The sequence below is a fragment of the Tauraco erythrolophus genome, chromosome 3, assembly GCF_009769465.1.
Source record: "Tauraco erythrolophus isolate bTauEry1 chromosome 3, bTauEry1.pri, whole genome shotgun sequence".
Classification (NCBI taxonomy): domain Eukaryota; kingdom Metazoa; phylum Chordata; class Aves; order Musophagiformes; family Musophagidae; genus Tauraco; species Tauraco erythrolophus.
In genome coordinates, this window is record NC_141467.1 from 29,851,367 (window position 1) to 29,879,158 (window position 27,792).

The following is a 27,792-nucleotide window of genomic DNA, read 5'->3' on the forward strand; positions in this document are numbered from 1 at the left end:
CTGCTGCTAACACTGACATGTCTGCATGAAATGTTTCCATGTAGCCGAAATGGCATGTTTTAATGACATAAACGTCCTTCGAAAAACAATAATCAAGATTTTTGTTGAATTCCTGAGTGTTTGAATGAATCTGATTCTAGTCTGTTATTGATTTCCTCCTGGATGTTATATAAAAAAAAGCTTTTTGATACATAATACAGCTGTTGAAAGTTTAGTGATCTTTTGGCATGTGTCAATTTAAGCCATTATACCTTGCAGACAGTTCGTAACTCCTAGACAAAAGCTAAATACTACTTTATCCAAAGTTCTTAGATGTGGCCATTGCTTGGATCAGAAACTCCCTTGTTTGGTCTAGAGGCAGATCTGAATGGGGACTGATCCAGCACAAAACAGTGCTGCCCAGATTCTGAAATCATATGAACAACAGACTTTCCCTGGAGTGAATAATTAAACAAATGAGCCTAATGTTCCCCGCTGAGTTGATTTTGGCTTATTAATTGTGTGTGTGATCCCGTGACCCATATTTCCCTGCAAAGAGCAGCCCCCTCGCCGGCAGCGTGTAGGGCTGCCTCCCTGGGCATGGGCTGCCTCCCGCTTTGTTCTCCACCACTGAACAAACACAGCGTTTCTGTTGTATTTAGTTTAACACCCCTATATAAGCAGGCTCAGGATTAGACCTTCTGTTTATAAGACTAGGTTTAAAACAAGTTTGTTTTCTCTGCTTAATCCAGATTAATAAGAGATTTGCATTTTGTGTCATTCTTCATTAGCTATAAAGCCCATTAGGACATATTGCTTGCTGTGTGATTGCACAGATCCTACAACAATGCTCTCTGATCATGAGCTCAGATAGAAGGACATTCTTTATAATTAAGCACAGCGGATCTTCTAATTGTTTTAATACGATGCCTCTGCTTTATCATACTCTTATATTCCGTTGACAGATTGGCTCTTTGTCTTCAGAGTTGTCAGCTGGATTTAACGTTGCTTTACTTCTAGAAACAGCAGACAGGGCAAGTGCAAGAATTTATCGGTCATCAATCATAATTGCCGATTTCAGAGAAAAAAATTATATCTATACACTGATATTACTCTTGATGTTTTATCACTTTTACATGAATATTTAAGTTCTTGTTCCCTGCTTTGCTTGAGTTTAGTAACAAGGTAACTCTCAGCAAGTTTTGACAAGATCCTATCTTTTTCTTGCGGGGCTGAACTGTGCTGTCACGGAATCTAATTGCAGATCTCCGAACATGGAGCTGAGATTATGCCCTAAGAAAGAGAAGGCAAATCTATTACCTTTTTAACACCAGAAAATAGTGTTCAAGTTCTTTTTTTCTTTTTCAGAAGAAATATGACCACATCAAGGAGAGTATTCCAAACTGGTTTGGACGTCTAAAATCCCAAAGATGGACTATCTATTAACTTGAATGTCACAGAACAAAACAGTTGTTCATGTTGCAGGTATGAAAGCCAGTCTTACTATTGAGAAGGAAACAAACTGTGTATAATTAGGAGTTTATATTTTTTTTTTCCCCACAGACTTTTGCAATACTAGTCCTTCATGGATTTTGACTGTTGCTTTCATTTTTGCTAAGTAGCCAGTTCAAGTTATGATGAGGACAGAAAGATGGGAAGGACATCTGTGATAGCTGAAGGAATTTTTTAATCAAAGAAAATCAACATTAAGCAAATACCCAGATTCAGCCTAGTTCAAAGAGCTAAAAAGGACTGTCACTGATTCTGCAATTCCAGCTACTGAATGCCAGATAGTCTGTGATCAATCATCTGGCCAACCTATTACTTCTTCCCAGCACAACGTACTAATACGTATTAAATCCGTACATTGTGCGAGTGTCATATTTCATCATCTGGGTAAGTCCAGGGATTGCCTGACCGCAGCAGCATACAGCACAGATGCTGGGGTAGTCTTTATGGCTAACGCAGTGCTGAAAATGAGCAGTCTCATGCAGTTTCATGACTGAGCCCATCAGCCTAATTTGTGGGAATCAGGACTCTCTCCTTCTTTATCTAGGTCCTGGCTGAACATCACTGCCAGCTTCATATCTTTCTCTCTATCCGGAAAGCTGTCTGTGATCCTCCTCAGCCATCTGTGCTTCATCCGTGATCTCACATGCAACTTTTCCTAGCTGCAGCCTCATTAACTTTCAATACCCACAGTCTAACACGCACTTACTTGAGGGCTTGAAAGGAGAGGTAGGGCAAGGTCATTTTCTGAATCTTGATTACATGGTTTAGTAGGAGCTGCCCAAGTCTGTTTGAACACAGTGGCCTTGAGCAAAAATTCCCTTCACTTATCTCAGCAGAGATCTACAGGTTATTTGCACTGTTGAGCAGTTAAGGGGGAAAAATATCAAACTTAAAGAATCAAACCTAAAAGCTTTTCATACAGATAACATTGAGAAGTACCTTTCTACAGTGAAGGAATAACAAGCAGAGGGCAGCATGCGGATGCAGACGAGTTTCTAACCAGAGGACATTTTCAATATTAATAATAAAATATGTTGTAAAATGAATGTTCCAGGACAAGAGGAGAAAATGCCCTCTGTCCTCCTAAATTAGATGTGCCCCTTTCTGCCCCTTGCCTCAGATGCTGGCAGATTGCACTCACGGCGTGAAGACTAGCCCGACAGCATTACGCATTGTAGGTTTATTTTGAGGATGCTTTCGGAAGCTGGAAAGGAAGAAACAACGTCACATTAAAGATAAGGCTTTAGTTCCTTCTGACTTAACAGTTCAAGTGGTAAGCTGGACATGCTGGTACCCAGAGGAGTTTTAGGAATAGCATGAACTAAACAAACAGCTCTTTCAGGGGGTTCTTTCACTTGATTGAAAATGCTGCGACTGTACGATAAACATCAGGCGATAGTTTCAAAAGTGAGATCATCCTCCGTGTGTATGAAGCACTCAGATGAGTTAGATTTTGCTATCACTGTTCCTTGTTAGGAGATGGATTTTGGCATCGCTGGTCCTACAGACATTGCCTCTGTGTTTAGCTCAGAGCTTGTGTAGTTCACCAGAGTAAAAGACTTCCCATGTGAATAGAATAGTTCCAAGTTTTGGGCCCAGAGTATATCAATATCAAAAGCTTTCTAATATTGAGTCCCTTCCCGAGCCGAGAAGCAAGACATGTCACCTTCTGCCCTAGGCAAGGGCTGCGGAGTGAAGAGCCTGCTGGAGAAGAGCCTCTTGGTTGTGACCATCTGGCACTGCCAACACCTCTAAGGGAACTGTTGGAGAAGTGCGACTGTTTTCCCTCTTTACCTAACACAGTTCAAAGAGACAGACAAACAACCTCGCTGCAGGCTTGTTGTTTTTTTTTCCTTTACCACTTAGCAGAAGTGCAAAGGACTGAGTTGAAAAGTAAAATCAACAGGCAAACTCCTTAGCTGACTGGTGTCAAGTGGCACAGCTCCAAGGATCAGGCCTACAAGCTTTAACCAGCAGAACAGGTTTCTATCCTTCTGGAGTACTTAGGGATCTTTCATGTTTCTTCAAGGAAAGAAAAATGGACATTTTATGAGTTGCAAGCCGCAAACTCAGGCTATGACCCAGGTAGAAGGCATTTCAAATGAGCAAAACAGAAAATAGCTTGCTGGCCCAAAGGCAACAGGATTCTTGTCACATTCAGCCCTCAAGCAGGAGATTTTAACTAAGAATCCTAGTAAGGAAATATTTTGCAAGTGTCCAAAAAGCCAGTGTTCAAAATGGACACCTGCAGCCCAAGAGAGACATTTAATTGCTCCCATAAGCATGGAATATGCATGAAATCTCTGTTTGCCTATGCATACAAATATTTACGATCAAATTTACATGCACATTGATGTACACAAGAGAGATGAGGTAAGACCAGTCTTTCCAACAAATTATCCAGAAAACTTAAAATATGCAATGTGTATCTGCATAGCATAGGAAGAAGCAGTATGCATCTGGTACAATGTCTTATTAGGTTCTATAGTAACCGTGCCCGTTCCAGGAAAATATCATGATTTTAGTGTGAAGAGTTAGAGGAAACTCCTGCTCTGTGTACACCAGGGGCCGCAAAGGCAAAAAATTAATAAATAAAAATATTTGGATGCATAAGGAATGGGATGAAAACTAATACAGAAAATATTACAATGGGTTTATGGGGATAGTTTATTTTTACTTTTACAATTCTCTGTCCATTTTTCATCTTTCCACTCCCCAAAGTATAAACCAAACATACAGCATGTTCAGAGATGGACCAAAAAATAGCAGAGGAATGTAAAACTTCCATTTGAAGAGAGGAAGAAAATATTATAGGTGTTTATTTTACAGAAGAAGTGAAAAAAATGAAGAAGATAGAACTATTTAAAACAATGAATGCTGTAAAAAGGAAAAATATTAATGTCTGTGTAGTTGTCTTATAATGCAAGCTTTCAAGAAAATTGAAAATAGTGAAATTCCAAAATGATGAAGGGGATGGCTTTGAAAATACATATTTAGCCTATGGAATTCATTGCTGTGAGACCGTGGTGAGGTCAAGTATATGATGGCATTCAAGAAAAGAGGAAGTATTTATACTGGTAAGAACATATGAATTTAGAAAAGTGTATTTAAGAGGAGTATTTAAAACTTAAACTTTTGTGGAGTATACAAAATCATCTGCTAAATAGTGTTTATCATTAAAATTGTATGCACAAATTATCTTGCAATTTCTTATGCGGAAAACTCTTGCTCTGCACCCTGAGGTAGGCGATACTGGTTACTAAGACTAATAGTCTCCTGATCCAATTGTCTCCAGAATTTGCTTATGAACTTATGTTTACAAAATTAGTAACAATTAATTTTGCAAGGAGGATGTTTATGTCAGCACGGGACTCTTTACGTCAAAATAAATAATGCTGGATTATCTGCAGTCACTTCATATGTTTATAAAAGTTGATACAAACACTCCCCCGTGTTTTCTTCAAGCCACAAATATTTATTCTTGGTCCAAGCTTGGAATACACTTGCTGGATGTGTACACACTGACTGGGGAAAATATATTTTAAGTAGTATCTTAATTAGCAGATAACTAACTTAAGGTGCAAAAGCCCAACTACGAAGACAAATTTTAAATGCCGTAGAAGCTCATTTTGTTGACAAAAGGATTGATAAACTGCCAAGCACACCTTCAATCATTTGTGGTTTTTTTTCCCATAAACTCTCTTCCCCTTGAAACATATTTATTTTAAGCTTCCTAGTTTCTAGACCAGTTTGCATCAAATGAGCATCCACAATGCAAAGTGGACACCCAAAACGCAAAATGACAAACTATTTTTTCTTCTCCAGAGTTTAGTTTATACAAGTCACCAAGGCAAAACTCAGCACTACGTTATGAGATACAAAGTGACGTGGTAACAATTACTTAATCCATGGGTTGATGTTGATGGTAAGATACAAATTAAAGTAAATTTCAGACACTCAGATTTCAAAATAAAGTGTGCTGTTTCCCTCATGGAAAGGCCATTCTTACTTATATTAGAAAAGACATTAAAAAATGAACTGGGTCTTGACGGTTTTTCAGAAGTCGTCAGTTACGGTCCTGTGTCAGCAAATGGCCACCATGTTCCCAGCTGTTGACTGTTAAACGTCTGTACTGCTGGTGTCCAGTCTGGTATTTGTTTCTATTAAACTGAAAAAAAAGTTCATCACGGCTTCAGCACGTCTGTAAGCAGGTTACTCCATGCCCATTTCCTTCTTCTTGTTACTCCTTTAAGGATAGAAGCTTTCTGTACAAATGTGTGTGAAACACGAGCTTTTTGGCTTAGAAGAAAATTAAAGAGCGAGCAGTGGCATGAATTCCATCTGAAAATATAATTTGCTGGCTAAGTAATGTAAGCCTTGCTAGTCCTCACATCACTAACCCACATACAGCAGTAGATGTAATCCAAGGCAGTGTCTTCCCATTTTCCAAGAAAGACTGATTAGCTGAGTTTTATGGTAAGATCTCATACTAGCAAGATATCATTATCTTTGATAAAATCAATGTCAATTTCTATTAAAATCCAAATGTCAAAGAATAAGCAGCATCTTGCCAACCATTCTCACTGCTGCTTGTGGTTTTTTTTTTCAGTTCACGCACTCTTTTACAATGGTGAAGAAGGATTGTGCTTCATTCTTTATCCCACTGAAATGAAATTATCAACTCCCATTGCCGAGCCAAACAAAAAAATCACTTTGAACAATGTTTACAGCTGACTACTGAGCCGGGAATTACTGAAATTTTTGGGAGGACCTTACAGAATTTGCCATACCAGGACAGAAAACTAGTCCATCGTAGTCTCATTTTGCTTCTGGAAATAGCCTTTGCCTCACATCCTCTCTGAAGACAAAGTTCAGCAAACCCCTGCAACGACTATGCTGTCATCCATTAGTGCACAGTGTGCATCACAGAATGAGGAGGAAAATGAAGAGAGAGGAGCTCTGTCTACACCCTTCCCTAAAATGAACTTCTCAAAATGGACCAAATGAATTTTCAGCTCAAAAGCCAGACTGCGTTAGAACAGAGGCTAGTATATTTTCATTAAAATCAAAGTGAGGAATCCAGAACAGAACAGAAAATGCTTGTAACCAGTTCCTCCTGCCATGTTCTTGCAGTGTGGAATCAGACCTCGCTTCCAGTTTTATTTGCAGTCAATTCAGTAACTTCCAGTTGCACCAAGCTGTGCAGCCTCCCCTCTGCTCCCTAGCAGGTATTTTTTCCAGCGCTTCTGTGACCTAACTCAGCAACCTCTCTGTCTGAGCATGATCTGCAGACTCTGGAGTCTCTCTCTCCTGTGACCCTCACTCTCTGCCTTGCCATACTCTTCAAGCTGTGCAACCTCCTCCCCCTCATCCTAATCAGCCACTCCCAGGAAAGGAGCAACATTCACATCCCCTGGAAGAATTCACTCAGCTTCTTGTTTTTTAAAGGCGGATAATGAAAAATGGACAGAAAATCTATAGAAGACACACCACAGTGATGAAAGGAGGACTTTGATTTGAAGCCTGAATTTTTGTCTGGTTTTAATGACCAGTTCTGGAGAACAAGTCATTGTTTCAAAAATCATATATGGTTACGGCCCTGTAACATTACAAATGGTAAAAGATCCCGCAAGCAGAAATAGCTCTTAAGTGGTGCTTGATTTCTCCTGTTGTCTCACACCTATGTCTTTTGACACTTTAGACATGTTTGTGGCCTCACTGGCATCCATGGGCTTGAGAGCTTGAACTGGAATTTGATAAAGCATGCATGGTCCTTGGTTGGAGGTTTGATGTGTGGGTTACGAAGAGTAAACAGCAGGAAGCATTCCCTTTAGAATCACAAAAAAACGGCTCTGCACATGGATATACATACTTAACACAGATGCAGGATAGAGTATTTTCAGAACAAATTTTACTTTACAACTTCATGTGTTACATGTCATTTCTTTCTGAGAAAGAATCAGACTGAGTAGCAGAGAAGGTCGGTTTCTGCAAGCTCACGCCCTCACTTGCTGATGCACTTAAAGTGACTGAAGCCAGCGGCTTGAGGACTCAGGCGAGGGGATCTCACGATTAAGGCCAGTAGAAGCTGCCACGGTAAAATTCCAGTGCAACATAAAAGTCACTCCCAGCAACTTCTTTGGAGTCTCTCTGCATGTGCTTCTTCCTCCGGGGCGCAGCCTGGTGCTAGCTGCGGAACATCCATCCAGCCTAAGCTGAGGTCACTGTCAGCTGCGCTTTTAACACGTAGCGTTCTTGGAGGTTTCAAGATCTGGTTGTAGACAGCTTGGACTTGGACAGCCAAGAGCGGTGGTTACTTTTGACTTCATCTCCATTTTGTCTGATAACACTCCATCCATAAAATGGGGGTAAAATGACTTCCTCCCTGCAGAGGAGTGCTGTGAAAATAAATTAATAAATCGTTGTGAAGCATTCATCTTCTAGTACTGAGCACTGGAGGAAATCTCCTGAGGAAATGAGTTCTGTCATCAGAACAGGGTTTAAGTAGCATGCAATGGATAAGGCAGGAAGAGGCCTTGAGCATTAAACACTGAAGGTGAAATAAAATATCCGTGTGCATGAATTAAGCCCCCTCGCCTGTGTGCCAAAGGAGGTAGGAGTCCTGTGAGAGACTGCAAGTGCGTTGTGTAACCAAGGACTATGAAATGTTCAATGTGCACATCATAGAAACCTCACTTTTCCGCCCTCTCTCTACTGGTTACATCTTCCAGACCTGACTGCCTTGGAGTAGAACTTGCACGGAAAAAGGAGAACTCTGTAGGACCACCACCAGAACATCTATCAGATTACTTCCTGGGATGGTATGATCTATGGAAAAATAAAGGGCTTGGTTTTTACGGATTTGTGCAGGATCTTTGGACGTCAAGTGATTTTGGAATTGTGTACCTCTAACTCGTCTTCAACATCAATATACAGTATTAGCCAGTAGCAGTAGTATACAGTATTACTTCATATACGGTATGAACCAGGCACAACAGGAGAACAATTTTCAGTAGCAATCTACTGAATTCGAATGTGTGATGCCACAATTAAAGCTTGATTCCAGCCTCTGACAATCTTCAGTGCCATTACAAGTCCTTACCTCCCAAAGAAAAAGCTTCCCGTTAAGGCGGGCTTTACTATTCTTTGCGGAAGATGTTTTCTATGATCTGGTAATATGACACCCAATTCAGTTCCCATGGCAATTGGTAAAAAAAACACTTCTGTGAAAAAAAAAAATCGTATTAGAATTGTATCCCTGAGCTGCTGGCTCCTCAGTGTCCCCATCTGTGGGCCGGGAAGAAGCGTGCAATGTTTAACAGTAGCAAAGCGCTTTGAGATCCCTGGATGAAGAAGGCTGGAATCCACAGTATTATTCTTGGTCTTGTGACAGACTGGATTTCGCTTACGCGCTGTTATTTTGAGAAGTGTGTAATGTTATTTGCCTGTCCACGCTAACAGTGACCATAAATCACTCTCCACACTTCACTCCGAGAGCTAAGTGTTATTTACAGATTATGGTGTGGATAAGGCTGAAATACTGTTCCCATCTCTGCAATAAAGGATCTGTCAGCGCTTTCATTACCATACTTTAATTCCAGTGGTTTGCAAGACCATTTTGATTACCATTACCAAACGGACCGCTATTTTTCAGCTTTATTAATGTTAAGTGAATAAATCATGGAAGTTAAAATTGCTTTTGTTCTCCCATAACTAAAATTGGCTTGAAGTTGAAAAATGAAATTTGGAAAGCAGTTCAATTTGTCTGAAAGAGAGAGATAAAGAAGTTAAGGGACTGGCTACTTCACCTGCTCGCACTGCAATCTCATCATCATGCATCTAGATCTACATTGACATGGTGATATACTGGAAAAACTAATATTCCCGTGGAGCTATTTCAATTGCTCGGATACCTAGGATCATTTTTTAAAACTGCTTAAACACATATTTACGTTGTGTCTGGGTGGTCCTTGGGTTGAAGAATATGCTTTCAATAACTTTCCATCATACATATATTTTTTTATTTTTAATAAAAAAGAGGAAATTAAAGACAAAAAACTATGTTATTTTAACATTCAGGTTTCAACAATAATAAAATTCAAATTTAAGCTTGACACACCATCTTAACTCATTCAACGATGTATTTTTAAGAAATGCCAACAAGGGGATGAGTTAGAAGAATAAATCAGCCCTAAATGAAAACTCCTAAGTTATGTTTCATTCCTGAAAAATGTGTGCACGTGAAGGATTTCCCCCTGATATTTTTGTAAAAAGAACTTGGGAGCTTAAAACTGTGAACTTGATCGTGCGCAGGCTTTGTTTTTTGGAAAGGGTTTGTGAGATGGACTCGGGGGCCCCAAGGTCAACGAGTAACACAGCCCATCTCAGTTGCCTGCCCTGGGAAGGGGGCTCACTCATCCGTGATGTCACGGAAGGCAGCAGGACCACAGCTCGGACTTTGCTGAGGGTTCCCCAGAGCTCCTGAACACCGATTTCATTCAGCATGACTGAAGAAAATGCTGTCTCTGAGGAGGCCTTACCTTCTGTGATGAGGAATGGGGTGAGACGACCACATACGCTGTTCTTGTTGTGTCTCTGATGGTCTTTCCAGATGCAATGCCCGCGTACCTCTGACAGGCAGCACATGGCTCTTCGTTTGCTTTTACCGTGTGTGTCAAGGTCTTTCAAAAGACGCCATCTGTGTTCAGGTGAAAGGCTGTAGCGGGACAGCAGGAAGGCAAGTCGCCTCCCTTGTTTTAGCTGCTGCACTGAATAAATAAAACCTTGCAGGAGAGGAGAGGAGACGAGAGGAGAGAGTGCTTTCCTGCAGGCTGCGAAGCAGGCAGAGTGTGGGGGAAGGACTTTTCAAAGGACAAGGGACAGCTTTGCAGCAGGAGCAGGAACTGGTGACTGTTTGGAAGAGGAGAGAACAAACTATGCAGAGCCCTGGCTCAGGTTGCTGGAAAGAGACCATAGGTTCAGAATCACAGAATCATACAGAATGACAGAATCATACAATCATAGAATCATTTGGTTGGAAGAGACCCTCAATCAAGATGATCGAGTTCAACCATTCACCCTGCACTGTCAGGGTCCCTAAACCATGTTCCTCAACACCAAATCCACATGGTTTTTAAACACTTCCAGGGATTGGGGACTCCTCTACCACCTCCCTGGGCAGCCTGCTCCAATACTTCACAAAGGCACCTGAAGAATACGTAGAAAGGCGGTAAACCATTCAAATATGGAATTTAGATGCGTATCTCTCCCTCTACACACACACGAACGCATCCACACCGACCTTGTAATGTTATTCTGTTTTATCCAGCAGATCTGCATTTTCTCTTTACACCTGTGTTGATGTAATTCAAATTCAAATAAAATCCAGCTTCTCAAATTCAGAGGTCTATAGTGGTTTGGAGATGTTTAGAATTGGGAAAAAAGTATAGGTAGATGTACCTCAAAGCTCTGGCTGACTCAGGATCCTTTCATGTTTGTATTGCTCTACTTTCTTTCTGCAGCCTGGCCATAAAATGTATCTCCACCGGCCACCTTGTATTTGGAAATCCAGTTGAAGATCATAACACACAATGCCTAATTCTTCTTTATGGGATTTAGAGTCTGCGGCTAGACATTTTGATGTTGATCCTTGGAGTCATCCAACCTCTGTTGGCTCCAAGGATTGCAGTCATCCTGGTTTTGTTTTCTGGTATTGGAGGAAAGACAGCAGATGCTGTCACATAGACTCTATACAAAATCTTGTCTTCCATGATTTATTTAAAACTGCCCCCCAAGTATTATTGCCTCTGAAAGGAGACAAGTACCATGTATTAATTCAGCAAAAGTCAGGATTAATCCAATGAATAGCAAGAACAGCAATCATGCCACCTCATATGGATCACTGATTAGCAGCAAATGTACAAATTCGTTTTACAAAAATGGAAGTTTAGTATAAATGGCAATTAAGTAAATTATGATTAAGAAAACCAAGATATCCTGTTTAATCTTAACTTTACATGGTGACAAAAATATACAATGTAAATAAGCAGACATATGCAGCAATTCTGTTTTCTCTAGAAACTAAATTGTTGGTACTAAAGCAGATACAAAAACATATTTCTTTGTAAAATACGAATTTGAGATTGCTTAGATACAAAACTCAAAATCAGGACTTCACTATGTGTAACTTCCGATGGTGTATGAGAATCACAACTGAGAGGTGGTGACGAGAAATGGGGTGAGACAACCCATAGGCCCTTTTTCTTGTCCAAGATAAAAGAAAAGAAAAAAAGAAGTGGATGAAACATCACCAGTGAAATATCTGAAATGGCAAGACAGCTTCTGAAATCCTTCTTGACTTTAGCAGTCTTCGTGCTAGATGCTCTTTTCTGAAAATATGCATAACTGCTGGCAAAACCGAATCATGACAAGTTAGTCCCGAGAATAACAGAAACAGCTCAGACCACGTGTGGACAGAAATCCCCTTTTGTCCCAGTGCTGACAAATACTCCCAAACCAGTAATCATTTTGGGAGGAAACAGTTGCTTCATGCGAACGCTATGATCTGGAGGTCATGCTTTCTTGCTTGAGACACATTTATGTGATAAATCCCCTCTGTTTCTCACAGCACTACAGCTCTTGTCCCACAGCCCTCTCTGCGAAGGAGAAAGGATAGGCAGTCATGAGTCACGGCATAAAGTGTGATGCATCCTCTTGGGCAGATGCTCATCTTGGGGAACTGTAGCCGTTCCCCCAGGAGAGCGAGACCCTTTGTTCTCGTTATTTCACCTGTAATTTATTTCATGGTCCTTCTCCTGCACCCCATGCCCCTGAGACCAGGGCACGTGCATCCTCCATCCCTGCGGCACCGATTCAACTTGAAGAGCGCAACGCCGTGCTCTGCGCCTGCGCTGGGTGCTTGGTGCTCCGTCCTCGTCTTCCCCCGGGAAGAAGGAAAGCACAGGCCTAAGGCAGGAGGGCAGCCGAGCTGTGAAGCCAGGCAGCTCCCGGCATGTCTCCTGCCCAGGCTGGAGAGGCCACCGGGGTCGTTCCCTCTGGGAAGCCGGACGAACCCCGGGTGCGTACAACCCTGATGGCAAAGAGGGTTTTCTACAAATACAGAGAAACCCACGGAATGGTCTTGGCCGAACACCCAGGTTTCAGGTCAGTTTCTAATTTTTTTTCTCCCCAAGCAAAAATCTTCCTTTTTTTTTAACTGGATTAATACTATACTAAAGATGTAGGACATTCGGGACGTTTGTGGCAGCAAGGCCGAGCTTAGTGCCAGCGTGCTTCCGACGGGAGAGGGCCCCGCACCCCTGGGCGCTGCGAGGGGCCGACTGCCCGCGCCGCGCGCCCCGCGGCCCCGTCCCTCACGGCGGGGACCACTCCTCCCGCGCCCCCTCTTCACCCGCTCCCCCAACAAGGCCCTGGCGGGGCGCGGTGCCCGAGGCCGGCAGTGCCCGCGCCGGCGGCAGCCGCTGTTCCGCCCCAAGGCGAAGGTCTCTCGGCCCCGAGGCAGAGCGGGAGGGCTGCGGGGGGAGGGTCGGGTCCCTCCCCTCCCTCTCCCCTGCCGCAGCAGGAGAGACTAACGGCCCCGCTCGCCTTCCCTTCCCTCTCCACCCGGCCCGGCGGAGGCGGGGGATCCCGGGCGGAATCTCCTTCCCGCCCGCCGCGGGGAGGTCTCAGGAGGAGGAGGAGGAGGGGGGAGCCGCCTGGGCGCCCTTAGGGGGCGGTGCCGCTGCCGGCCGCGGGGGGGCGCCGGCCGCCCTCTGCCCGGCGCTGCTGCGGAGCCGCCTGCGCCCGGCGCGGCAGTCCCGCTGCCCGCTCGGCGCGCAGCGGGTGGGCAAGGGGGAGCTGCTGCCGCTGCTGCTCCGCCCGCGCCCCGCGGCTCCGGCGCCGTCTCCGTTCTCGGCCTGAAGCGCGCCCGCTCTCGTGGATCCCGGCGGGGAAGGGGCCATGGGCCGCCTCCCTGAGGCGCAGCGGCTGTGAGGCGGCCGGCGCTCGCTCGGGGAGCCAGCCGGGAGGCTGCTGGCCGGCCGGCCGGCCATCCCTCGCCGGGGAGGCTGTGCGGTCGGGAGGGGAGTGCCGCGCTCCGCCGGCGGCGGGCACGCTCGCAGCGCCTCGCTGTCGGTGACTTGGGGGGTGCCCGCTCCACCGGCCGCGGCGGTGGATGGATGCGCCATGGCCACGCTGGTGTGCCGGGTGCAGCTGCTGGATGACACCGACCCCTTCAACAGCACCAACTTCCCCGAGCCCACCCGGCCGCCGCTGTACACCTTCCGGGAGGACATCCCGCTCGCCACCCAGCTGGCCGGCGTGCACCGCCTCCTCCGCGCCCCGCAGAAGGTACCGGGGGCGGCTGGGCGGGGGTCCGGGGGGACACCGGGCGAAGGGCAGCGGCCTCGCCGCAGGAGCCCGGCCGCGGGGAAGACGGGCCGAAAGGCGGCGGCCGGCCCCGGCCCGGGCTCCGCGCCCGGCGGGGCTGTGCGGGGAGGGCGCCCGGCGGAGGGGCTGCCCCGGCTCCCGTGCCCCGCCGGCGCGATCCCTAGCCTCGGCGGTGTAAATATTTCCTCGGGTCCTGGGGAGAGGCCCGGGGGGACGCCGGAGGGGCTCCCCTGCTGCTCTCCTGTGTTCCCAAACGCCTCCAAGGGCAGCTGCCTCCTCTGCGCTGTCTGTAGCTGCTGTACGTTTCCTCAAGAGAAAAAATTCCCCAGCACCAAACCAGAGCCCTGGGTGGGTATCAAATACTACGTGCCTGTACCTTGCTAGCGTTGTCTGAACCATCTGGGGGTCTTTTTACTAGGGCGTGTAGTGACAGGACAAGGGGCAATGGTTTAAACTGAAAGAGGGGAGATTTACATTGGATATAAGGAACAATTTTTTTTACAATGAGGATGGTGAGACACTGGAACAAGTTGCCCAGAGAAGTTGTAGATGCCCCATCCCTGGAAGTGTTCAAGACCAGGTTGGATGAGGCTTTGAGCAACCTGGTGTAGTGGAAGATGTCCCTGCCCATGGCAGGGGGCTTGGAACTAGACGATCTTTGAGGTCCCTTCCAACCCTAACCATTCTATGATTCTGTGGCTCTATATTGAGGAATAACGTGTTGTTTAAGGACAGCCAAACTGCCAGGAGCACGGTCATGCAGGCAGGATCCGAGCTTTGCTGTGGTAAGGTTTAATGAGCTAGGCAGTTACAGCAAGGGCTTTGGTAAAAATAGCAGTGTGTCTGCTGCCCTTCAAGCCATTGGTACTACTAGTGCCTCTTGCGAAGAGCTGCAGCGTGTTTCTGCCATGGCCTTTGCCAAATCTTACCTATCTCTCCTTGCATACTTCTTCTAATACGTATGCTGGCATCTGTAGTTCTGCCCTTGAAGTCAGGCACCCGGGCATGATCCTTGAATTTTCAGTTCTCAAAGCAATGCCATTGATTGACATAATAATAATATCCTTTCATTATTATCTTATATCTGCACATAAGCTCTGCAGAGTTCACTGCAGAAAAAGGGAAAAATGCCCACTTCTTTTTTCTTCCCAGAAGAAAACAAAGTAAAAGTTGTAAAACTTTTATTCGCTCTCTGATGAAGTGGGAGGAAAATACTCTCTTAACATCACTTCTTGTTTTGTATCTTGCTCTCGCAAGCTTGCGGGAAGATGACAAAGGGCTGTGTGTACCCTCAGATTTAAGGATATTCAAAACCCCATAAAAGTATTTCAGAGAAAAGCTCTTGGAGCAGACAGAAGTTTTGCATTTGTAGAACCGTTTCTCGCATAATAGTTGCCAAGGATACAGCATCCAGTGAACAGAGCTCTGCCTAACACACAAAACACTTGGAAGCTCTTGGTGTGCTGGGTCAATTCTGTTTTCATGTGCTCAGTCGTCCCCAATTCAGAGGCTGGTCCCATTGTTTTCAAGGGAGGCTTTTTTTGGAGTCAGAGCTAATTAAAAGAAGGGCAGCACGGATTCTGACACCTAATGAAGTAAATAAAAAGATGGTTTGAAGTGTGTTTTTACAGTTAATTCAACCTTGTTTTCAAGGGTATTCCATTGTGTTGTTTTGCTTTTACTTTCCTTTGAATACCGTCCTGGCGGTTTTTTTGTAACCCCGTACTAACCCAAAGAAAACCAGGGCTCAGTGTCTTAGGAGCCATCCAAAACCCATGGTCTCTTCTATACGTTTCACTCCTGCCCAGTGTTTCAGCGTGCAGCGTGTCTCAGAAGTTTGTTTAATGTTTGGAAACTGGACTTAACAGCCTTTGAATGAAAGATGGCTTAAGACTCTACAGGTGCTGTAAACCCAGCTGCTCAAGGATAGCTACTCTGCTAAAGGCAGGTCCTGTCCCAGTGACTTGTTAATCGGAGGTTCTGTCTCTTACAAACGTTTTGTTTCTGTTGTTTTAATGATGTGGGCAGGCTCATAGAAATCTGCTTACATAGTTACTGTTACCTTTGTGTTTGCAGGACCTATTTCTAGAGTCCTTAATTATGTCTCTTGGCCTTCTCTTAGCTTCTACAAAGAAAAAAAAAAAAAGGTTGATTACGCTTGTTTACCTTTGCTAGTTATACAGAAAGTTTAGTTCTTTGTGTGCACTTGCAGTTTGTGCAAACTTTCTGTGTTTGACGTTACATCTTTGTGTGTGTAGTGCCACTTTTTAAGGACAGGCTTTCCTTTTTCGGAGGTGGGAACAGTCTTTCTGCAGCTTTTCCTCAAGACTGTAGTCACCTGGTCTCTAGAAGATCACCACATCAGTTGACCAAGAAGGATTTTCCTCCGTTTCTCCCAGAGATCAGGACAAACTATGTGATCTCGTAGGAATGCAGCTGTCAAAGCAGAGCGTAGGTTGAAATTCAGGTGTCAGTTCATGTTGACACATTTGAGCCTTGGTTGATGAATTACTTTGAAAATTAGTGAGCTAATGGATTGATGGTCCATTTAGTACCCTGATGGTGACTAGAGCAAAATACCTTGAAACAGATGTAGGAGTTTATAATTCAAATACTAGTGCTGATGTCTAAATCATTCCTGAAATCTTCTAAACTGTTGACCTTTTGGCCAGCAAGTTTGAATGATCAATGCTAGTTTTCTTTCATCAGTTTTTAAGTTACGATCTTTTGAATATTGACTCATGCTCTGAAGGGAGGTGCTAACTTGCTGCCTTCAAATCACCCACTGGTTTGTACATTGCTGCATAGGGAGCGTACAGCTGTGGGATATACTTGTGGGAGCGAAGTCAACAGCGGGAATCCAGCTCACTTCAGTGGGTGTCACGTTTTTGCCATTGCTGAGTTGAAATTTGTAGTGATGACAGTATTTTTGCTAATAAAATAACTTGTATATTGCAGGTCAGTGTAAGTTAAACATTATAAATAATTGTTAAGAAGACCATTTAAAACTCAAACGAAGAAGGCTTTGACATTCTGACCTGTCATAGTATGTCGTTACTAGCTTTTTTGTAACCAAGGAATGTTATAGTTTGACTCCAAAGGGCAGCATTTCTTTAGGCCAGTTCTTTAGAGGTACAACTCTTGATTTCATACGCTGGTTTTACTGCTGCATCTCTTTAAACTTACAAGTATACTTGAGTCTGGATACGAGTCTAGATTTGTAAAGTGTCTTCTGAGTGGCAGTGTTTGTAGATCGTCGTGGAGGAGCCCAGTGAAGTTAGGTGACTGAGTTCCATCAACACTGACTAGGATAGGCTTTACCGCCCTGAATGCGTCAAGTATCTGGATGAGACGGAGCACCTAAACCAGTTGATAGAGAAAACTGAGAAGAAAGGTATCTGCACTCCTTTCACTCAGAATTGGGGGCCTAATTGTAACATTGTCCCTCACCCTTTCCCCGCCCCACTTCTCACTGCGCGCACACCTTTCCCTACAACCGTATCTCTGGATGAAGCAGCTTACTGTACCCTGGGTTGTGCTCAGTTCTGCCTTGGGAGTGCATCAGGCATGCCTGGAGCAGGGCACTGCCATCAGGAACGCTTGCCTTGGGTATCCCCTGTGGTTTCAGGTGCCTTGGTGCTCGATGGTGATGCACCATCTTAGTTGCTGATGCAATGAAGTACCACAAATTCTGTTATGGTACTTCTAGCCACATCCACATCCGCAAATTCTTGCAGAGTAATTAAGCCATGTTGCAGAGCTTTTGTGGGTTGCTTAAACGGATTTGACTGCCTGAGGTGCCATTTTGGATTTAGCTTTTTTACTGCTTTGTTTCTGAAGATATTAGATCTCTCTTACTGTCTGTTGTATGAACAAGAACTTGATCTAGTCTGGACTCTGAATTCAGATGTCCCTTTTGCCCATTTCTGTGAGCCTTGGGAAAATTCAGAACTGGATCTAAATTTGTGGCTCAGGCCTGGTGCCAATAATGCTCTTTGAATCTAATTTGGTACTTTGGGTTTGTTGGTTTTGAATTGCTTTGAGTTACTTGATACTTACGACTTGCTGACACAGGGTCGTTCAGGAGAGTGGATATATATACATGCCCGATGTCAAGTGGTGTGCTTTTTTTAGAGATCATCTTCATTATAACTTATTCATATAATTACAGCACGCTGAGTATGTTGCCATATTCTGTTTTCACATCTCACAGTACTGTTCAGTGTTGGGGCAGCTCTGTAATAATGTTTACAAGAATATAGGAAGTCACACTGTCTAATTTATCAAGAAAATGTATTTGAAATACTTTGTGTAATAATGGAAACCCAAAAAATCTCACAGTGCATATGGTGTGCTGGTGGTCATAGTGGGAAGGGGAGATACAGTGCTATAAGGATAGTGGTTTTGACCTCCTGTTCCCTCTGAGAAAACTGGAGGCTACTTCTGTGTTTAAATCTCTTCCAAGAATTTGTAATTAGGAACAGTGTCATTCAAAAAACAGTGGTATAAGCAAATAAATCCAGCGAGCACTAGAGGGATTTGGGAGTTTCATTCATAAAGAGACCATCCAGATTTCCGTCTTCAGCTGCTGTGATTTAGCCCTAGATTAAAGCCAGGGCCGGCTCTGGGGCATGGTGTGATGTAAACTGATCGCAGGGGCTGTTCCACTGGGTTGTGTCCTGGCATGGAACTCCACTCTGGCACTGAACTCAGTGCCAGGCTATATCCTGGTGTCAACCTCAGGTTTCCTGAGAACAGAAAACCTACCAACTGGCTCCTTTTCCCCGGGTTTCCTTGAAGCACAGTGGCATTAAGAAATGCCTTAGTGCACAGAGGCTGGGCGAAAGCAGAAGAAGAGAGGATGGTTTGGATCCTGATCCTGCTGGAGGTAGCGATAAATAGAGCAGCTGTTCTCTGAAGAGAGCATTTTTGGGTTGGTCGTTATACTCTTCATGGGAGCTGAAGAATAGAAGACAGAAAGTGGAATATCATCACTATCCCAGGGAAAATGAACCCACAGGCAGGGGAAACTGGCTGATACCTTCTGCAGGTGTCGCTGCTGAGGACTGGGGAATATTTTAGTTGAGGGCTGTCAAGATGCCTAGGTCTTTCATATTCTCCCTGAGGCAGGCGGACATCAGCCCTTTCTCATACTTGGAGAGAAGAGGGCATTTAATACAACGGTTATTTCCAGCAGGTTTCTGAAGTTTTCTGGATCTAGCCAAGTATTTCTGGAGTTGATAAAGTCTCGTGCTTCAAGAGATTGATCCTGTGGTGGTCGTGTGTGCTTGAATTTTCTAGGAAAGTATTTATGAGGGCGCAGGGGGTAGGATCCATCTCTGTCTTCTGACTTGAAACTACAAGCTGCATCGGAGTCCTGTGTGAAACACACTCTTCTGGGGGAGTATAAACACCCACTCAAAAGCACAACTGTGAAAAGCTGCCCAGTCTCTGGCTGCTTATTGTCTTCTGCGGTGTAGGCCTTCAAAGGAGCAGAGATACCCCTACAGCAGATACAAAGTAACTGTCAAATGCTGGGCTTTATCTTCGGCATTTTAACGTAAGAGGTCTTTGAAGTTCTTGCAAGGTTCTTCTGACAAGTTACAGTTCGAACAAGTTATAGTTCGGTTCACTTGTTTGATCTAGGCTTAAAAGCGGTATTGTAAAAGCCGGGGAGCAGACCTATTCCAGAGATCTAATTCCTGAATTTGGCACTTCTCTCTTGCAAGTCACTCTGTTTGGCTGCTCAGAGCTCAAGAGTCTTTGTAGAACTCAGTGTCAAGAATGACGGAAGCAAGTGTGCTGGTAGTTTTTAGGGTTACTGCTAAATTTTGAAATCACAAATTGGTCAGATGCAGCCTCTGGAAACTTGCATCACCATGTGTTTCCTAGAGGTTTGTAATCAAACGAAGGAGATGAATAGGAAGAAGTTAGACTTTGCTGCTGTTATACCCCAAGTCTTGTACTTGCTGTTACAAACTTTGATGTTTTCTTTCAAAACCAGTTGTAGATACCTCCTTCCTTCCAAATTCTTCCAAAATTGTTGTATGAAGATTGCTATTGGCTTCAGTTAGCAAGAGACTAAGACGACTTCAGTCCGTATCTATGTTGGTGGAGGAATGGTCAGAGAAAGATGTGAGACCTGGCATGTTGCAATCTCCTCCTCTTCTTATGTTGTCCCAAATAGGAACAAAAGTTGTGAAAACTTTCAGGAAGAGTTTTCTCTTTCCAGTGCATGCACAGCCAGTAATTGGGGTTTAAATTAGGGTTCTTTTTCTTTCTGTCTGATCTCACTGGGTTGTGAGGATGAGTATTACAACCCTGGTGCAACCTTATGCAAGGCAGTCGGGCTGTAAGTCGCCCATCCATCACGTTCTCACCTGTGACAACGCTACTTGGTTTTACAGTCTGCCACTTTGACCAGAATTCAGCCGGGACAAGTTGGTACCTCTACTTTTTCAAAAAGTGTCATGTATTTTTTCCGGTGACCCTGAGTGGTGTGGGCTGGGGCTGTATGTCGTTTTTGGTAAACAGTGCTTCAGTAGGCTGTACCCGTGTGCTAAGATATTACTTTATTACCAGCTCAGAGGAAAGAGTGCCAGCTACTACACCCCTGTCATCACTTTCCACACCACCTGGATTGCATTATATTAATATAAACTTTATATTGTATTCCAGTTATTAATAAGACAGCAAGGAATGTTGTTACATATTTTTAGCAGAGGAGCAAGTTGGGACGAAAGTAGCAGTGAGCTCTCTGGTAGGCCAAGCTACCTAGAAACATCTGCAACCATCTGGCATACGAAACTAGTGAAGTAAAGGTGAGTGAGACTTGAAAGTTCACTTTCCACATGTCATCAGCTTAACACATATATCTTAAAAAAATGCATTGCAGTTTCCAATTCCAAACACTGAAAAAGAAGTAATTCTGTCATTCCCAGCATTTTAAGAATGCTTAAAAAAAAAAAAAAAGGCTTAGACCTTTTCTTTTCCTTTACTTTCAGTATTACTAATTTACTTTAGTAGTCATACTTCTAAACTGACCCTCTAAACTGACCCTCTATCCATTTTGTGAGTAGGATATTTATTTGAATTATATGGAATATAATTATATTATATTATTATTGAATTATATGGATTTGAATCATGGAAAATTGCTACTTTGCCTAGTCACTATTGCTAAAGAAGAGCAATGCATTATTATTAATCTTTTGGTCATATTGGTTATCATTTTGCATGATAGTGCTCAGTAGCTGAATGGCAAAGAGTGGAGAGACTGGAAAAGTAGCTTCATCTCCTCTTAGTCATAGTTCTAGAGTGATTTTTAAGGCAAAGTGTATATACTTGAAAAAGTGAGACTTGGACAGTGTTGCCTTGTGGGTTACTAACAGTTAAACTCTTGATATCAGGAAGATGAGAAAAACCTGCATAAATAAACAAGTTGTAATACAAAGTCAAGTCAGCTGTGTGTGATTAGAGCATTGGAGAGGTGTGTATTGTTTGAAGCTTTATGGTCATCAGTGAAAAATAGTAAGCTGTATGTTGTGCTTTGTGTAGGTAAACCAGTTATACCGCTTTGAGTCTATTGATACAGATAAACAGAAGTTTCCTCTTGTACATAGCATGCATAATTATTTTGGAATGAAATGCACTTACAGATAGCTTGTATTTCCCTATTTAGGAGTGAAAGACAGTTATGCCTTCATCTAGATTTCTGCACTATCTTCTGCTTTTAGAAATTACAGACTATGCAAGTTTAAAAGATAATTGTAAGTAACATTGATAATGATTCAAAAATGAAAATATGGGACATTTCAGCTCTGTTCTTTGGAGCTCCTTGCCTCAGATTTACTAATGAGCCCTTTGTAAGTGAAATTGGGAGAATAAGTATTTTCTTTAGAGTTATAAATATACTATTGCAGCCATGTGTAACAGCTTTAGAGGTAAATTAGCTGCTTCAGCTGCTGGTGAGCTGCCTGGGGAATTTTTGCATCTAGGTTTTTCTGCCAGCTCTGTTAACAGCAAGGAGAAGAATGAAGTTCCTGCTCTCTCTCTGGTGGGGCTGCTCAGTGTGTTCGTTGTGAACCACCTGGAGTGATCTGGGGGCTGGCAAAGGAGGCAGCTGTAGCTCTCATGGCTGTACCAGCTAGGTCGCTCATCCGAGAGCCCTAGGCAAGGTAAGGCTAGCTTAGAAAGCACGTCCTCTCTGTTTCGTACTTCACTACTACAAGGGTGTTTTATGGTAAGCTGTGCAAGGAAAGAGCATAATAGCAGAGTGTGCAACCAGGACACCAACAGGAATCTCATTTGTGCTGGTGAAATGCTGAGCAGGGACTCGGGCCTGGTTTTTGTCAGGGTGCAACAGAAGTTATGAATTTTCTCCAAGGCAGCAGTGATGACCCTGTTCTAGCTGTGGGGCAGACATAAATAGACTTCTAGTACTTGGAAACATTTGGCATTTTATGGGAAGTGGAGAAATCGGAAGAGCTACATATCTACCCTCTGTTTATTACCATACTGCAGCAGCTGTCCCTGGAGCATGATCTTGGCTTAACACACAAAGAGGATTTTTTTTCCCTTGATCTCTAGCATTGTGAGGCAGTTGGCTTGCCAAAATCTGGAGTTCTCTGCCCTCTTTGTAGGAGGTCTTGGTGTCTCTAGTGGGGGAGACCCTCCCAAGTTTGCCAGGCAGAGAATTAAGAGGATACCTGTTGAGCTTTATTCTTTGCACCTGAGAGGTGCAGCAATTTGCAGGGTCTGAGCAATTAAACGAGGTGAGCAGCTGGAAAGGAAGAGGGAATAAGCAATAAGGGGGAGAAAGAAAATTGTTCTATTTCCTGTGACCCTTGGAAGAAAGGGGAGATTTCTGAAACTGTGAGGTTCATCTGTGCTGCCCTGTCTCGCAGGCAGTGAGGACCTCTGTGGCTGACCATTGCCTATCAAAAGTAAGTGAATTTGTGGGATTTTCTTTGTGTTTTAATGTGGTTTTGTTTGTTAGGTTGTTTTTTAACTTGATCACTTTCAAAAGGGTGCAAGGAGCGAGGAGCCTGATAATGGTGAGTGCCAAGGAAGGGCGGTGAGCTGCAGACTCACCTATGTCTGGTTATGCAAGTGCGTTGGTCCTAAGGCCAGTGCCTTCTGAAGTTCAAAAGTTTCCCTCATGAGATGCATTTTGTCTAAATCCTTCCTTTAGGTGTCTTTATGGGAAACTGTAATGTGATTTGAAAATGAGCATTTTTTGAAAAACTGTGTCCCTGAGAAAGAAAAGGTACTGCTAGGGCAAATTGCACTGTTTGTGCTTTTCAATCTCTACACGTGTTTCTTCCTTGTTTTCATCATTCTTTCTTTCAAGTACTTTGCATCATGCTACCAATGAGTCAAGCTTCTCTTACAAATGCAGAGGGCCTGTAACTCTCCAGTGACCACAAATAAGGTAGGCAGGCTTTATTCACAAGTGGAAAAGCAGGGTATAAGTAAGACATGGTATTGTATTTCAGACAGACGTGACTGATTTAGCCTGTATTAGTGTTCTAAATGATTAATGTATTGCAATGGTCATTGCTAGTCACAGTTGAAGGACTCTCATTTTACTGTGAATTTTTTGTTCTGGTTTGATTACAATACATGAGATGTTTTGTCTTGTGGCTGTACAAGGCAAAAAGAAGTACAACTCTTCTAGATTTTGTATTCACTGTTTTGTTTGCCTGTGACCTGTGTTCCCTTCCTGTCTTATGCACCCTTCATTTTGTATTGTAATACTCCTTGTTATGTTTGCTTGTTTATATCCCCTTTCCACATTTTTGAGCAGAAGCAAACTTGGAATTATTGAAAGTGATGCATTTAGATTTGTTATACTTGCTTCGTAGCTGGTAATATGTTCTTGTTTAGATACTGAGTTCAATTGTTGCTTTTTTTAGCCTATTTAAGAAAGTCAGCTTGTCTGCAGTATTGTTTCAGCTACTGTATCGTGGTTTTACTGGGTGTTATTCTGGCTTATGTGTGTGTTACTGTAGTTAAGCTTCTTCTAGACTGAATTTTGGCTTAAGAAGGAAAATGAGCCATTTTTTTTGATGAAGCTGAGCATTGTGGGGTGAAGCAGTAGAAAAAAATCCTGATGTTTTATAAAGTAAAGGAGTATAGTTTCTGCGACTCAGGCTATGTTTCTTAGTTCAGGTGCTACTTGATTATGCTTTTAGGTTTCCTAAAAACTGGTGGACTCTTTTTTTTTTTTTTTTGCTTGGTTTTGAAAAACGTAGACGAAAAAAGCCACCACAGTTATGAACATGATTTCATGCTAAGCCTAGGGTATGTCCATATCTTTGAGTTTCTGAACTTACTGTTCAGATTCTTATTCCAGTTTTTTCTGGTGCTTTTATTTCACTGCTGAAGAGAAACGACCAGCACTCAAGTGCCCTTTGGAGAACAGCCACCTGTAGTAAGTTTGTAATCTGGAAGCTTGCAATAATGGAGAGAATTATCTCAAGCTGTGTTCTTTGCTAATTAGATATGCCTTGTTTTATATGTCTGAGCTTGAAAGTCTTCAGAACAGGTAGGTGTTCCTTGTAGTCTTTCTCTCTGTCATCAAGAGGTCTGAAGGAACATCTAATGTTCATCTGTATGAAGAGAAAGAGAAAACTGCTAGTTTTCAGAAGCTATATCAAAAATCATTAATGGTCCTGGAAAGCTGGTAATGAAATGCAGGCTTACTCTTCCTCACATAATTGATTAGTATTCAACTCCACTTTTAGTTATGAAAGTAATTACTGCTTGATAGATCATTTAGCTATATCCTAGAGGGCAAGTGATCACGTTGTGATATCACTTTTTTTGTTTCGATAGTCTCAAAATTTTAGGTCTTGTAGGTCCTACGTCTTAAGCTGTCTGTTACACAGCAAGATTAATTTTTTTCATTTTTAAAAAAAATCTGTATAGTTGCAGGGGAAAAGCCTGAAAACGTGACTCCTGAAAATTAAAAAGACAGCAAGAGCTTAACATTTTTAAGTAAGAGCTAACACTTGAATGTATAAAATCTTGTTGGCTTGAAGAACTTTTAAACTTTTTTTTTTTTCAGTGTTATAAAAGACAAGGGTTTAAAAGCATCCTTGCAAATGCTGTTTCAAAACAAGTCTTGTAACTGCTACCTCAGCACAGAAGTTCAGGAGTGCATAGAGTGAGGACTGAGTTATCTTCTCATTGGCAGTATTTTCAGGGCGGGACTGAAGTGGGGCTGCTTTAGCATGGACAAAGCTTAAGTCATCTGAACAGCTGCCAATGAAGGTAAAAGGATATTGATTTTCAAGGTTGCCAAAACGTTGCCTGTCTTTCATGAGCGCTAAATTATATTGAAAGGAATTGGAGTAAAACCGTCATTTGTTTTAATATTTTTCCTCTGTGGACTATTAATCAAGGCGGGCGAGATGTGAGTGGATGCTCTGCCAGTAAAGACATCCGCTAGCACAGAACAACTGTGTGTCTAGTGATGCTTCTCTCAACGTTGACTCCAGTTTACCGTCACTTTCTCTCAACGTGTTTCAACATGTAATTGCACTGGCTTATACACAGTAATGTGGTTGTCTTGGGCTTTAATCCTAGCCCTTGCAAGTGTGCTGATTGAATTGCAGGCCAAAAATAGGCTTTACACAGACGTGTTGCGTGCTCTCAGTTTCACTCTGCTTTGGCAGTTTGTTGGTAACATGACGTAATTAAAAGTTGACAAAGGCAGTAGGCAGAATGCTGTCCAGCGACTTCTAGGATTTTATCTTGAAGAAGGTATTTTCTTAACTTGATGAAGTTGACTAGTATGATTACACCTCAAATAAGTGACCTACTGTGTTAAATTTTTTTATAGTTCTGATAGGCTGCTGAAAGAATGCTCTTGCCTTAAAACCCTTCTTTAGATTGATGCTGCTTCTGTGGGAAAGCCACTGGTAACAGCCCGTAGCATTTGGAAATCATTATGGCTAGGTGTGATTTGAGTGACAAAAAGGAGATTAGAAATATTTTTGTGAAGTGCAAGTTGAGCTATATTTACTTCCTTTGTGTTGTTATGGTTTGTCACTGATATTCCAGCAAATATTTCAGAAAGATATATACAGTTGACGAGGGGAGAATAGCTTGCTATCTCATCAGCTAGTGTTATTTTAAGAAATTTCAAGGGAGATTGATTAAAATTACACTCTCATGTTCTTCATCCACCAAATTAGTTTTCTTGAAATAAAAACAATAATCTAAATCTCTGAGATAAGTAGGTACTAACTCATAAAATATAGTTTGAAGAAACATTCAAATGAAAAAACCCTTTTTCCTCGGTGAATTTTTCTGAAGGAACCGGCATGGGCTGCAGGCTGTTCAGTACTCAGTCTCTGTGTTTAGATGTTAAAATCAGGGAAGGGAAAATAAACTACAAACAATTACTGTGTAAAGATTATTTTCTTGGATGATCCTGTGTATGTGTAGATGCAATCAAAGCGATGTTATACCTGCCTCTGTTTTCCCATGTTGGTTATTTGTCCATTTCTTCCAAGCTGGCTGTTTGACAATTCAAAATAAAAGTGACTGATCTCATGCTGTATTTCCATGTGGCTACTGATAATTTCTGTGGTTTGAGTTGTTTCGAAAGGCAGATTCCTAAGAGAATCAAAAGCTGATGGATTAGAGATGATTATACACGAGAAGAAAAGAGAAGGGAGGTCTATAAAGTCTTCCTGGCCCAGAAACAAGAATACAATCATAAGCAGGTTGTTATCCAAATTTAGTATCCCTTGTAGACTGTACTTTGTCAGTTGTAACTTTGGAAATAGGTGTTATGTCAAGATGTTTTGCAGGAGAATCTGTTCTAGCAAACTGAAATCCTTGCTTATTTTCAGGTATCTGTTAATAGGATTTCTTGTGAGAAATTGTAATTAGATGCTTGGGGAAGTATGTAAGGGATTTGACAGGAGTGTTCTTACCGTAGCCCATAACAGCGTAATTGTGTAACCTTGCGCCTGTCCTACCAGGGATTTGACTCTCGTATTTGCTGTAGCAGAGGAACCCATTTTGGTTTGATTGTAAAGCTCTCACCCCTGGGCAGTGATCTGAGTGGTGCTCATATTAGTGTCCATTTTTGAGTGACTAATGGAAACGGAAAAACCTATTTACTTAATCAGATGCTGTTGAAGCTAATTACTGTGTTCAGTTTGTTTTTGTTGCGGAGAAGGGAGGTGAGTGTGAATCCCCAGCCACAGAATGTTTATACAAACACATCATGGTGTTTGGGCAATTACAAAAGTCTGTGTAGCCAAGCAATGTTTGTGCCATCTCTCATTCTTCCAACCTTTCCTTTTGCTGTTTTTCAGCGTTGCAGCCTGCACTGCAACAGGAGGTGCAAGCTCAGTTTACAAGTAATGGCACTTTGCGGGTTGCTGTGAGTCAGCCTCCTGAAGGAGTCAGATTTTGGCCATTCATGATAACTACTTCATTACTCTTGATGGATGAAGCCATGGTGATGGATATTTTGCGCGTGGGAAAACTGTTTCAAGTAACCAGGGCCCACTCCTTTCTTCCACTGTTGGTAGTAGCGGAAGAAAACTAGCTTGGAGAGAGGCTGTAGTTTTTCAAGAAAAGTGCTTATTTAAAACCTGGAAATAGTTTTGTGATTTCTTGATTCTCGGAAGCAATTTCTGGAGGGCTGTCTGTGAATAGAGTGCTGCCGTAACCTGTGGTGCTAACAAAAAGATAAGCTGATAATGAAATCAGAATCATAGAATGGTTAGGGTTGGAAGGGACCTCAAAGATCATCTAGTTCCAACCCCCCTGCCATGGGCAGGGAAATCCTCCACTACACCAGGTTGCTGAAAGCCTCATCTAACCTGGCCTTCAACGCTTCCAGGGATGGGGCATCTACAACTTCTCTGGGCAACCTGTTGCCATTGC

At 42.9% G+C, this 27,792-nt stretch overlaps 1 protein-coding gene across 6 annotated transcripts in view; it reads left to right on the forward strand.

Moving 5' to 3' along the window:
• Window positions 1-13,674: 13,674 nt before the first annotated feature.
• Window positions 13,675-27,792, forward strand: part of FHOD3 (formin homology 2 domain containing 3) — a 411,475-nt gene continuing 397,357 nt past the window's right edge. For all 6 annotated transcript variants that reach the window (XM_086609099.1, XM_086609100.1, XM_086609102.1 and 3 more), the window contains exon 1: window positions 13,675-13,839. In XM_086609099.1, the coding sequence (XP_086465225.1) occupies window positions 13,675-13,839 (165 nt within the window). The remainder of the gene's footprint in view (window positions 13,840-27,792) is intronic.